At 40.1% G+C, this 12939-nt stretch overlaps 1 protein-coding gene across 16 annotated transcripts in view; it reads left to right on the forward strand.

The window, feature by feature from the left end:
• The window catches only part of brip1 (BRCA1 interacting helicase 1), a 643193-nt gene that overhangs the window by 224651 nt on the left and 405603 nt on the right, over nucleotides 1–12939 (forward strand). For all 16 annotated transcript variants that reach the window (XR_010968792.1, XR_010968793.1, XR_010968791.1 and 13 more), the window contains exons 17-18: nucleotides 5660–5772; nucleotides 8851–8933. Coding sequence is in view for 10 of the 16 variants with exons in the window: in XM_068010724.1 (XP_067866825.1) it covers nucleotides 5660–5772; nucleotides 8851–8933 (196 nt within the window). In the remaining 6 variants the exon portion in view is untranslated. The remainder of the gene's footprint in view (nucleotides 1–5659; nucleotides 5773–8850; nucleotides 8934–12939) is intronic.

The following is a 12939-nucleotide window of genomic DNA, read 5'->3' on the forward strand; positions in this document are numbered from 1 at the left end:
GGAATATATTTTATTTGGGAGGAATTGAATATCTCCTTAAACATCTGCCACTGCTCATCAACTGTCCTACCTTTTAGTCTTCCTGCCCAGTCCACTAGGGCCAAATCTGTCCTCATGCCTATGTAATTACCTTTGTTTAACTCCAGAATGCTAGTGTGGGACTCCAGTTTCTCACCCTCAAACTGAATTTGAAATTCTAGCCTGCTATGATCACTCTTCCCTAGAGGATCCTTAACTATGAGATCATTAATTAATCCCACCTCATTGCACAATACCAAATCTAAAATAGCCTGCTCTCTGGTTGGTTCCACAACATATTTCTCCAAAAAGCCATCTCTAATACATTCATTTATAACAACAATCAGCCTCATCACTAACCTGCACTCCTACCCTCTCCTTTAACTTTGACTTCCTAATTTTCCATGCAACTGAACCCTCCCCCCAACTATTTAATTTAAAGTCTTATCTACAGTCCTGGTTATGCAATTCGCCAGGACTCTGGTCCCAGCATGATTCAGGTGGAGCCTGTCCCATCGGAACAGCTCCTTCCTTCCCCAGTACTGGTGCCAATGTCTCACGAATTCGAATCCATTTCTCCCACACCAATCTTTGAGCCACGCATTTACCTCTTTAATATTATTGACCCTGTGCCAGTTTGCTCGTGGCTCCGATAGTAATCCAGCGATTATTACCTTTTTGGTTCTGCTTTTTAATTTAGCCCCTAGCTACTCATATTCCCTCAGCAGAACCTCTGTCCTCGTTCTACCTATATCGTTGGTATCTACATGGACCACGACAACTGGATCATTCCCCTCCCACTCCAAATTCCTCTGCAGCCCAGATGAGATATCCTGAACCCTGGCACCAGGTAGGCAACACAGCCTTCGGGATTCTCGATCCTGGCCACAGAGAACAGTGTCTATGACCCTAACTATACTATCCCCAATTACAACTACATTTCTCTTTTCTCCCCCTAATTGAATGACTCCCTGTACCACGGTGCTGTGGTCAGTTTTCTCATCCATCAGTCCTTGCTCTTGTCCACACAGGGAGCAAGAATCTCGAACCTGTTGGACAAGGGCTGAGGCTCCTGCAACACTACCTCCTGGATCCCTCTACCTGCCTCACTCATAGTCGCACCCTCCTGCCCCTGACCATTGGCAGAATTCAAGGTAGTTAATCTAAGGGGTGTGACTGTCTCCTGAAACACAGCGTCCAGGTAACTCTCCCCCTCCTTGATGTGTTGCAGTGTCCAAAGCTCAGACTCCAGCTCATCAACTCTGAGTTGGAGTTCCTCGAGCAACCAACACTTGCTGCAGATGTGGTCGCCAGGAACCACAATGGGGTCCACCAGCTCCCACATCATGCAGGTACAACACATCACCTGGCCCTGCATCTCTATTTTATTTACTTAGATTTTAATTTGTTTTTTAAATTTCCCACTGGTCTTTAGTTTTTTAACCTGCTTTAGTTTTTAGTTTATATACTAATAAATCGATCAAGTCTTACTCTATTTGATTTCAATTTAAAAGCTTACCTGAGTACTGACCCCAGCTGCTTTTCTGTTTCCCTGCTCTCACTGTTGATTGTGACGTCACTCTGTCACTTTTCGATTTTTTTTTTTTTTTTCCCTGCTGTTGTTTTCAGCTGTATTTTTATGAATGCTGCCGCAGGAAGAAAGATGAGTTTGAAAAAACACCCTGGCACTACCATATGTACCGAATTGCACGAGGACTCGCTCAAGATCAGATGCTTTACATATCACAGCCTACACAGGCTTCACAAATTCCTACCCTCTGTATTGGATGATTGCTGGAGGGGGCTGTAGCCAGGACTATACTCTCCCAAACATGTTCTTATCATGCCACAAGCCTGTGACTGGCCTCACAATCTTGTAACTCCGTTTCGTGTCACCTAAGCCAACACTGAGAGAGCAAGCTGGCTCAACGGGCAAAGTTGCACTGTTCTGACTGCTTTCTGGAAGATATTACAATGATGTTTTCCCCATTATGGAGGTGCACAGTCCCTACAGCAGCATGTGGCTGAAAGAACATACCAAATCAGATGAAATAATGATCGTCCTCCATCTGGAATTGGGGAAAAATGAAGTCGTTTGTAGTGTCTTTCTAGTGGTTCACTTGACACAGGCCTCCACCCCTCTCCTCAACTCAGAAACTGCCTTTATAAACCGATGTTGTAAAGTGAGAAATAGCGTAGGCACAATAACATTTTCCTCATTTTGACATCACTATAATGAAACTTTGTACTGTACCTCGGACATTTGTTCATGGCTGTAGGTTGGCACCAATATTACTAATTTCTGCTTTTTTACCAACCAAATTCACATCCTCGAGATATCCCCAAGGACTTAATTGCCGATGAATTAATTTTTGAACTGTAACCACTTGTTTTTGTAAGCAAATACAGCATCCAGTTTGCACACAGGTCCCACAAACAGTAATGAAATGAAGAGACCAGTTTATTTGTTTTGGTTTCTGGCTGTAAGATGAATGTTAGCAGCATTCTGCTTTTCAAAAAAAAAGGATATTTTGTGTCCAGGTAGAGGGGGCCTAGGTTTAATATCTCATGTGAGAGGTGGCATCTCTGACAGTGCAGCAGTCACCCAGTACTGCACTGAAATGTTAGCTTAAATTATGTGCTTAAGATCTGAAGTAGGTCTTGCTCCCAGAAGCTTGTGGCTCAGGGAGGAATGTTACCAGTGAGCCAAGCTGACATTGTTACCAACTTTCAAATAATTGAAGCCATTCAGTAGTGCAAGCTAACTTGTTGACAAGAATGGGACACAGATGGGTGGTAATTTTCTTCATTGCAGGAACATTTGTTAAAAACTAAACTTAAAAAACAGTAATGCATGAAACATACTTAAGTGGGTTGGGGGTGGCAGGAAGAGACAATCCTGTTTTACCTAGCTCAGTGATGACAGCACTGGTCTCAAATTAGTTATTTGAATTAGTGAGGCAATTGTTTGTGTGTAGTGAGAGAGTTGGATTTTTTATTAAAATTACCTTTTTATAGAGGAGCATTGTAAATAAATAATCTTTAGCAGTATGCTTTTTGTATTTTCCTTTAAGAAAAACAATTGAGAAATCAGTATACAGAACTCACTTCACCCAGCTGTGCTCAATCAACTCTACTTTCTGACAAGGCACTACTGTCTGTTGGGGGAAATCACACTTGAGCCTGGATGTGGATAAAGCAATTTTCTAACGTGTATATTTATTGCGATGTTATGATGAATTGCTTTGTGGAACACTACATTCTGTCCAGCTGTTGTACTGAAGACAACACTGTGTTGCTCCACTTTTGGACTTGCTGATGGAAGAGCATTTGAAATGAGTGTAACTTGCTGATTTTTGAGAAGAATAAGTTTGGGTGAAAATGGAACCACGTATTAGTGCATATGTGCATTGTTGCCTCTAAATGTTAATGTGCTATTTTGATATTTAGTTGCAGAATTGTGCAATACACATAAATGCAGTGAATGCAAAATTGAACAGTGCATCACTCATTGATTAAGTCACTTTTTCTGTACTTTTAAATATGTTCTTTAAATACTGTGAATACATCGGAGCTTCCTTCATCAGAGTACTCTGTTGACTTATTTTAGCTCTTAACACTGCCACATCTTTTTTTCCTTGCCAGTAATTATGAGTAAATTCTGTTGCTTTCTTCAACAACTCCTGTGTAAAATTCATCCCTAACTAACTTTGCCATCATATACCTGCAATTTTCATTTGTAAAGAATGAATGAGTGATCCAGCTGATGGAACATGAAATAGCTAAGAAACTTTCACAGTATTTAAACACTAAGGAATGAGCAATGCAGCGCAAGGAATGATACACCAGGGTATAGTGTCCTTTTAACCCATTTATGCATTGAGATATATTTCATCAATCAGATACAGTAGCATTACCTGCTTTGTCAAGAAATTCATTGAGAACTCTGTAGCGTAGTTTTCAAGGAAGGAAAAGAAAGAAAAGTCAATATAATGTATCCCATTATTGACTTTAAATTGTGATTTCTGCTATATCTTAAACTTATTGATAGCAGCAATAAATAATTAAATGAAGGAATTTTTTTCTAATCAACATGATGACAAATGTGAGTTCTGTGATCTTTTTGATTTCATTAAGTTTGAGTAGATTATGTGGTGTTTAAATATGCCATCATGTTTGTTTTTTGGTTTATGATCAGGAATTTCTGTTCTCTGTATCATGACATTAGTAGTTTGGCTATCTAAAGGGTGCCAGGAGAACATATGTATCCACATTTAATTATTTGGTATACAGAATTGCACAAAAAGTCAAAGTGGATAATGTTTCCCTGTGCAGATGTGAAAATAAACATTCAAATATTTTATCATTTATAGTTCATAGCTTGAAATTGTTATGCATTTTTTGTTTTGTAAAGTTGAATTGTTTATTACATATATTGTATACACACATAATGTAGTACATGTATATCTTTACATCTAAGTATACTGCATGTAATTTGAATATTTATCATATAGCATCTGCAGCAGTGGCTTCCTTTCCTGCTTTTGGAGTTCCCCAAGGATCTATTCTTGTTGCTTCATCTACAAGCTAACCCTTGGCGCTATGTGTAGATGTTGTGCCAATTTCCACATGTATGCTCTTGACACCCAGCTCTCCCTCTCCACTATGTCTCTTAACCTTCCACTGCCTCTGTGTTAGTCTGCTTGGATAAACCATAGTTTCCTCTCGCTAAATATTGGTAATACTGTAACTGTTGGCTTCTACCTCCAAATTCCATATCCTTGCCATTAATTCTGTCTCTCTCTCAGAAGACTGGCTCAGAGAGAGCTAGACTGTTTGCACCTTTTGTTGTCCACTTCAACCCTGAGCTGAGTTCCAAATCCCATGCTCTCTTCATTACAAAGACTGTCTATTACCACCTCCTAACATTGCCTGCCTTTGCCCTGTCTCAGCCCATCCACTGCTGAAAACCTCTTCCATGCCTTTGTCATCTCCAGATGTAACTATTCCAATGTCCTCCTGGCCAGCCTCCCATTCTTCCTTGATAATCTCCATCTTATCTAAGCTCTGCTGCCTGTATCCTATCCACACCAAAAACAAGTGAACCGTCACTCCTGTTCTTGCTCTGACTCCCAATCCTTACGCACCTCCAGTTTAAAGTTCTCATCCTTATGTTTACATCCATTTATGGCTTTTCCCTTGCCTCTTTCTTTAGTCTCTTTTTAGATCTTTCTTAACCAAACTTTTGGTCACCCCTTGTAATATTTGCTTCTTTGGTCAGCTGCCGCCACTTTATTTTGTGCCTCTGTGAACCACCTTGGGACCTTTTTTATAATGTTAGAAAGTGCTATGTAAGTGCAGGTTGTTGTTGAAATATTTGGATTCTATAAGTCTTATTGGAAACCTCTTATATAACATTCAGAAAGCAAAATACTACAGATGCTGGAAATCTGGAATGCAAACCGAAAACCTTCAAAACATTCAGCAGGTCAGATAGCATCTGTCAAGGGAACACAAGTCAATTGACTGCATTGATATTTTTGTTTTTGGTTTTTGCTTTATATAAAGGTTCAGCCCTGTTGTACAGGTTTTGGCAATTTTAATGCCAACTATTTGATTTGTGTCTGTTATTGCCCTCCAGGTTGAACTGAAACGGAAATATAATGACCAGTATTCACGGACACGTGGTTTGCTTCCCGGTAGTCAGTGGTATGAGATTCAGGCATTTCGAGCATTAAATCAAGCCCTGGGCAGGTAAAAGTTCATATTTCAAGTAATGAAACTCTCCAATCTGCCAGGGGTTTGTAGAAGAGCTAATGATGTGGGGTGGGAGGGGGAGAAGGGAATGGGTGGAAAGTGCGGGTTTGGTTTTTAGTCCATTAAGTAGAGCCCAGTGACTGGGAGGGTAACGAAATCAAAAATCCTGAGATGGATGATGCAAGCCTCAATAAAATGGATTTAGCAGAGCATGATTCTGGTGGAACAGCATTGCAATAGGCCGTTCGATGGTGTAGCAGATGTACAAACATAAATAATCTACAAGTACGGCATGGACAAATTTGCATACATATCCTGATATTAGGAAGGAAATAGGATCACAGGTCATAGGTGGATGAATTTTGATTGATTCATGGTGTTAAAATTCAAACAAAATTTTGAATGGAGGCCTAACCAGCCCAAATCATAAAACATAACTTGGGCACAACCTGAGGCTTGCTGAATTACCCTGGTACATGTGTAACTATTGCAAACTCGTTTACAATGTACAAGAAGTGCAGTCACCACACCGGATAAGTGCATTTTCTAGGATCAAATCCCTTAAAGTAAATTGTTCACCTGACTGCATACTTTTTTTTTTAAAACTGCTTCTCGCTGAGGAGTGTATAGGTGATTTGTTTCCAGTCCTCTGCCACTACTCCTAAATTTGTTGTTGAGAGTGCAATAAAACATTTGCCCATTAATGTTTAGCCCTATTGGGAGGTTTTCTGATCATCATTTCCGATAGTGCTACAGTGGATCCTGAAGCCATCTAATGGAATACTTTTAAAATTGTTGGGATAAGTAAAGACCAGTTTATCCAGTGAATCAAATGGCCAAAGTATTGCTAAATTAAGATTAAAACAAAAATTTTAATAAATTCAAGTTACTTGCGCCTTTGAAAATATTTTTACATACCATAGCTTCAGAAATGTTTTAATTTTATTTGAAATAATTGTTCATTATGTTTATACTCTCTAACCTGCCTTTTCCCTTTTTTGATCCCTTACATGTACCTTCTCACAGACCTACCTTCTACCTTAACAGGAAGAATGGTATAATCTGCAGTGCGCTCACTCGTATTTGGTTAACCAATGCACTTCTGTAGGGAGGAACTTACCTCCCTTGAGTGGAAAGTTGTCAGTGCTCCATCCAGCAGTCCTGCTTAAACACATCCTAGCCTTTAGATTTTTGATGGAAGACGATTTGTTTTTTTTAAAATTTTATTTGTACATCATAAGGCAAGATGATCTGGTATTGCAATGCATCACATCATAACCTACCAATGATAGCCCCAACCAATGCCACTCTGACGCGCTGCTAGATAAAACTCTAAGATATAATCTAGAGTATTCCAAATATAATAGTAAATGTCATGATGAAATAAAAATCCGTTCTGTAGATTAACAACATATGGTTCCATCAGAAATTGCAACAGTATTTTTGGAAGCACCTTTTTCATATTCCTCCCTCCACCCACCCTTTTTATCTAACACACATCATTGTAAGGTCTATAGATCAAGCGAATTAACCAATACCAATTCAGTTACACCAACGGCGTTGTACTTGCCCCAGTTAGTGCCACTTCACAGGTATATACATGAAACAGTGATATACATGCATACTTTGTGTCCGTGAAAACATTGAGTTTTGGAATAAACAGAAGGATTGAGGGGATACAGCTCACTTCATTTAGCTACAAACATTCAATTCTACTTGGGGTGTGTGGGGGAATCACTCCAGAGCCTCAATGTAGTTAAAGCAGTTTCATAAGGTGTATTTTGGGGCGGCGCAGTGGTTAGCACCGCAGCCTCACAGCTCCAGGGACCCGGGTTCAATTCTGGGTACTGCCTGTGTGGAGTTTGCAAGTTCTCCCTGTGTCTGCGTGGGTTTTCTCCAGGTGCTCCGGTTTCCTCCCACAAGCCAAAAGACTTGCAGGTTGATAGGTAAATTGGCCATTATAAATTGTCACTAGTGTAGGTAGGTGGTAGGGAAATATAGGGACAGGTGGGGATGTTTGGTAGGAATATGGGATTAGTGTAGGATTAGTATAAATGGGTGGTTGATGTTCGGCACAGACTCAGTGGGCCGAAGGGCCTGTTTCAGTGCTGTATCTCTAATCTAATCTATCATCGAATTCTGAAACCATGATGTGTACTGGATTCTGGCACACTGCACCTTCTCCAGTTGTTTTATTCAAAACAGCAAAATGTGACTCCAATTTGTTTGTGCATGCAGAAAAGGGCATTGGGGCCATGCATTGTTACCCATATTTTGGATGATTCCTTCCATGCACACAACCATCCCTTTCCCCTATCACCTAGCAGAAGCAAAAAAAAGATCTGGAGCCAGTTCAAGTGCCCTCTGTTAAAAATTTCTCTTTGGACGCCTGTGATCAATCAGGTAACCCACCAATTACATTAATTATTTTCCAGGAGGATCTGTTCTTTTCTTCCATATGCGATCATCCCTTTTCTAGAAGAATATCTATCACCTTGTTGAAGGAATGTAAGGAAATGGTCTGTGCTACTTCCTCTAGAATCATCTTCTACAGGTCAATCACCCTTTGGGAAAAGTAAAACTTAGGGCTGTCTGACCTCAGTCCCTGCTTTCCCAGTTTCTATGGGTGGCTCCTAGTTCTATCCATCACAAAGATCTCTCACACACCATCTACTTTTATTACCTTTGTGTTTCACACTTGGATCCAATTTCCTCTAAGTTGTATAATAAAAGCAAAATACTGCAGATGCTGGAAATCTAAAATAAGAACAAATGCTGGAAATACTCAGCAGGTCTGGCAGCATCTGTGGAGAGAGAGAAGCGGCGTTGATGTTTCAGGTCAGTGACCCTTTGTCGTCTTCCTGTTCTTTGTGAAGGAAGAATATAATTTGCATTGCAAATTGTGCAACTTCTCTGGGGCTCCAAGGTTGAAGTATTCTTTATCTTACTTAGAATCAGAAATGTACGAAAATCAGTGCCTATTTTAAAAGCTGAAAATATAATTTACTATGGAGAGGGATATTTTTGTTAGAAAATAATTGGTAGCAGATTGTAATGAGATTTATTCACTTACAGGTGCATTCGACATAGGAATGACTGGGGAGCACTGATCCTGGTTGATGACCGATTTAGAAGTAATACCAAAAAGTATATAGGTGGTAAGGTGCTATTATCAAGTCATTTTAATATTTTTGTTTTTAAATTGATTAGAATTTGGTGAGCTCTGGCTTTCTTTAGGGGCTGTTCAGTTAGTTGAGAAGGGTGGTTATCTGTATGCCTTATAATAAATAATCAAAATGATCATTTTAATATTACATTGCTGGGAGGTGTTCAACAAAAGGCTGCTCTTTGTGAAAAGTTGAAAATTCTTTAATTGCTTCTTAACAATGCTGTATCCTGTTTGTTTTTTAAGCTATTTATATATTCTCTTTTAGTGATTGCACCACACCATGTACCATCCTTGGCTGAGGGCAGATGAGCACTTTGCTCCCAGGTTACTGCCAATTCCATACTGAAACAGGATAAGGGATTGGCCATTTAGGACTGAGATAAGGAGAAATGTCTTCACTCAGAAGGTTGTGAATCTTTGGAATTCTCTACCTCAGAAGATTGTGGATGCTTAGTCGTTCAGTATATTCATAACTGAGAGATTTTTAGACACCAAGGGAATCGAGGGATAAAGAGATAGGGCAGGAAAGTGGGGATGAGGTAGAAGATCAGCCATGATCCTACTGAATGGTGGAGCAGTCTCAAGGGACTGTATGGCCTACTCCTGCTCCTATTTATTATGAAACTAACAACTAGGAGGTGAACGAGTTCCCCCAAGTTTTCCTTTTCTCCCTGTGGGAAATTGTCAGATCTCTACTTTGTGACTTCTCCATGAAAGCTGATTTGAAATCTGAAGTTGGTGATCAGCGAACCTAGACTCAAATTTGTACTTCACCACTGTGATCCAGTGCATTAGAGCAATGCTCTATACCACTCTATACTGCTCCACTGTATGAACAAAAAAAAAATACAGATAGTGCAACACATTGATATGCCAATTTGCTGGAAAATGCAGGTTTAAACCCACAAATCTATATCTGTTAAGTTTTGAGTCTCACCGTTATGACCAGGAGGCTGCTGGGGAAGGAGTGGTTTGACCAATTCATTCTAGCTCCTTTCAGGTTTGTCATTCAGTCGCTTAGAAATATTAAGGATCAGCTTAGTGCATCATCTATCTGAGATCAAAGATTTGTGTGCATGTTTTTTCAAGACACAAACCTGAATCATGTCATACTCTAGTATTCGTGTTTTAACTCACGTCATCAGGCCCCTGCATTTCTACGTGAACATCATTCAAAAAGTGACCTCAGTCTTCAGGTTCCATTTCCATGATGGCCATTTTTGGTCCATGTTGGATTTATCTAGAAATTAAAAAAAAAAAATACTCTCCACAGTAAGTTGCTAATCTTGGCTGGGCTCTCAGGAGGGAATGAAAATTGGATGGCTTAATCAACCCACAATGCTCTTGTGCACCTCCATTGCAGTGACTTAAAGAAATTTATAGGCATTGTCAAGGAGGAACGTCATTGCTGTCTTGTTGGCCAGAAAAGGTGAATCTTAAAAAAGGGAGTAAAATATTTGTTTAAATTGGAAAAATAGAAAGCTGGAATATTGTTCAGCATTGGAATTGCTGGATCAAACTGAAAATTTGCTCTAAACATTGCAAGAAAATTGCGAATGGCAGATTACTGCCCTTTTGTCACTGGATGGTGCTATAACTCTGTTTTGGCGTTCAGATTTTGAAAATAATGCGAAACAGCTGCTTCAGATATGACTTGACCATAAAATCTTTATTTGCATTGGATTCTTAAGTAATGCTGCTGTTACTTGCCAATGTAGCGGAATTTAGCTGAAAACGCAAAGTTATGTCATGAGTGTTATACTGAAATTGTGCTGCATTAACCTTTTTCTCTGTTAAATAATGCATTATGATTAACACAGCAAAAACAATGATCTAATGCTTTAAGGGTTAAGGAAAAATAGTCAGTTCCTAGTGTACCCATGAGTGTTTGATTTGTAAAATTTTATAGAGCACATGAGCACCTGTAAATTTTTAGAGGGTACACTCAAGCGAAGTCTTATGACTTTGAGAATTCCATGCATTTGAAGTACAGATAATGGGAACTCCTCCAAAAGCTAAGGGGGAGTTGGGAGGTTCAGCAATTTTACAAAAGGTTTCTTATCCCATCATTTTTCTTTTTGCATTTATTTTCTCACCTTTTTTACATTCCTTTACACCATAGATATTTCCTAAACTGCTTCCAATGTGCTTCTAAGTCAGTCAGTAAGAGGTGGCCTCCTACTTGCCCTCCTCCACCCTCTCCTTTGTGAGAAAATGTAAAAGTAAATCTTTCTCCACTGTTCCAACAATATGCCTTGGCTTCAGCTTCAAAAGACCACCCCATAATACACAAGTGTGTTGTTTTCATTTCCTACACGAGCCATTCTTAAGGGCTCTTTGAGTCAACTGCCAATTAGTGCTGAATAATAGGCACTTTTATACTGCGGATTCAAGCAGTAAGAACTGGATCAGCACTGCCCCAGTTCAATTCAGTTTTAAGAGAGATTTTCATCACATTAGTTAGGCTGAACTCCCAACCTGCATTCCAAAGGTGAAAGGGCAGTGTGCAGACCCACTGCGCCTAGTTGGGTGATATTTTAAGAGTTCCATTAGTGTCCAGTATTGAGAATGGAAAAGTTATCCATTATTCCTGCTCCTGATCACTATCCGTCGACTCCTGGGGAATTCGCATATGACAAAAAAGCTTTTGTTAATCTCTGGTAAAAATGGGGTGGATCTCGGCTGTGATGTTCCATATGGATAAATAGCCTTCCAACATCCACTGTTAAAGCTGACGTGTGGATAACAGCCACTTAGGTGAGGAACCATAGGGCAAACAGTAGCTGTTGAATTGTATACGAGTAAGCAGTCAACATTTTCAGGAGGGGAAGGAAGAAAATTGATGAGAAATGAGCGGGGTGAATTAAATGTGCAGAAAATAAAGCATCAGTTGACAAAAAATAAGGAAGGATGGATATATGGTACACTCCAAAAAAAAAAAACAACAAACTGATGTGACAAATAATAGTTACATGGTTGCAAATCTGTGCAAAAGAAATAATAGTGCCCCATTGCAGAGTTCAGTGAACAACCTGGACAATGAATCCTCCTACCCGTCTCCCTGCCTGCTGTGACTGATTTGCTACGGTTCCTGATGTCAGAGTTGTAGCCTAGTGCGTGGTAAGCCCTCCTTAATGGAGCACTACAGGACAAAGTGTCTGACTTCCAAGATGTCCCTTGTGGGTGCCTGTGTTGCTGAAATTGAGGGCAGTGTAGATGTTCACTGCTTGTGCATTGCTACTAGCTAAGTCATTGCAGGTCTTTTTGCTTCAGGTGGCAAGTCTCAGTCACAGCTATCCTGAGGAGCGCGTCCCCTTATGCAGTGCAGGTTAATTACCAGATAACTGACTCTGTTGTGGTTGATCTACTACCTGTTGTGAGTTGTGCACTGCCTGTGTGTTGACCTCCCAAGCTGCCCACTCTTTTTTTTCCCATTCCTCTGTACTACTAGACTAACCTGTTATGTTCCTGCTCCACTGTATGCTCCTGCGCTGACCTATTCTTCCTCATCAACTGTGATATACCCATCAATACCAACTGCACCTATGCTGTAGGCCTGGAAATTCTTTTCTGTTCCATTACTGCAGTGGCAGTTTTTGAAAATTTTCATCTTTGCCTATTTCTACCTCCATAATATCGCCCGACTTCGCCCCGCCTCAGCTCATCTGCTGCTAAAACCCTCATTCATGTCTTTATCACCTACGCATTCCTTGCTGGTCTCCCACAGTCTTAACATCATCTAGAATTCTGCCCGTGTCTTGCATTGTCCCATTCACCTATCACCTCTGTGCTTGCTGACCTACATTGGCTCCCGGTCATGCAATGTCTTGATTTTAAAATTCTCATCCTTGTTTTCAAATCCCTAAATGGCCTCGCCCCTCCCTATCTCTGTCATCTCCAGGCACACAATCCTCAGATATTTGTGCTCATCTAATTCTGGCCTCAAGCAATAAATCTTGAATAAAATGCTAGTTCCATTAATAATGAGCATAAAC

Source organism: Heterodontus francisci, chromosome 30 (genome assembly GCF_036365525.1).
Source record: "Heterodontus francisci isolate sHetFra1 chromosome 30, sHetFra1.hap1, whole genome shotgun sequence".
Classification (NCBI taxonomy): domain Eukaryota; kingdom Metazoa; phylum Chordata; class Chondrichthyes; order Heterodontiformes; family Heterodontidae; genus Heterodontus; species Heterodontus francisci.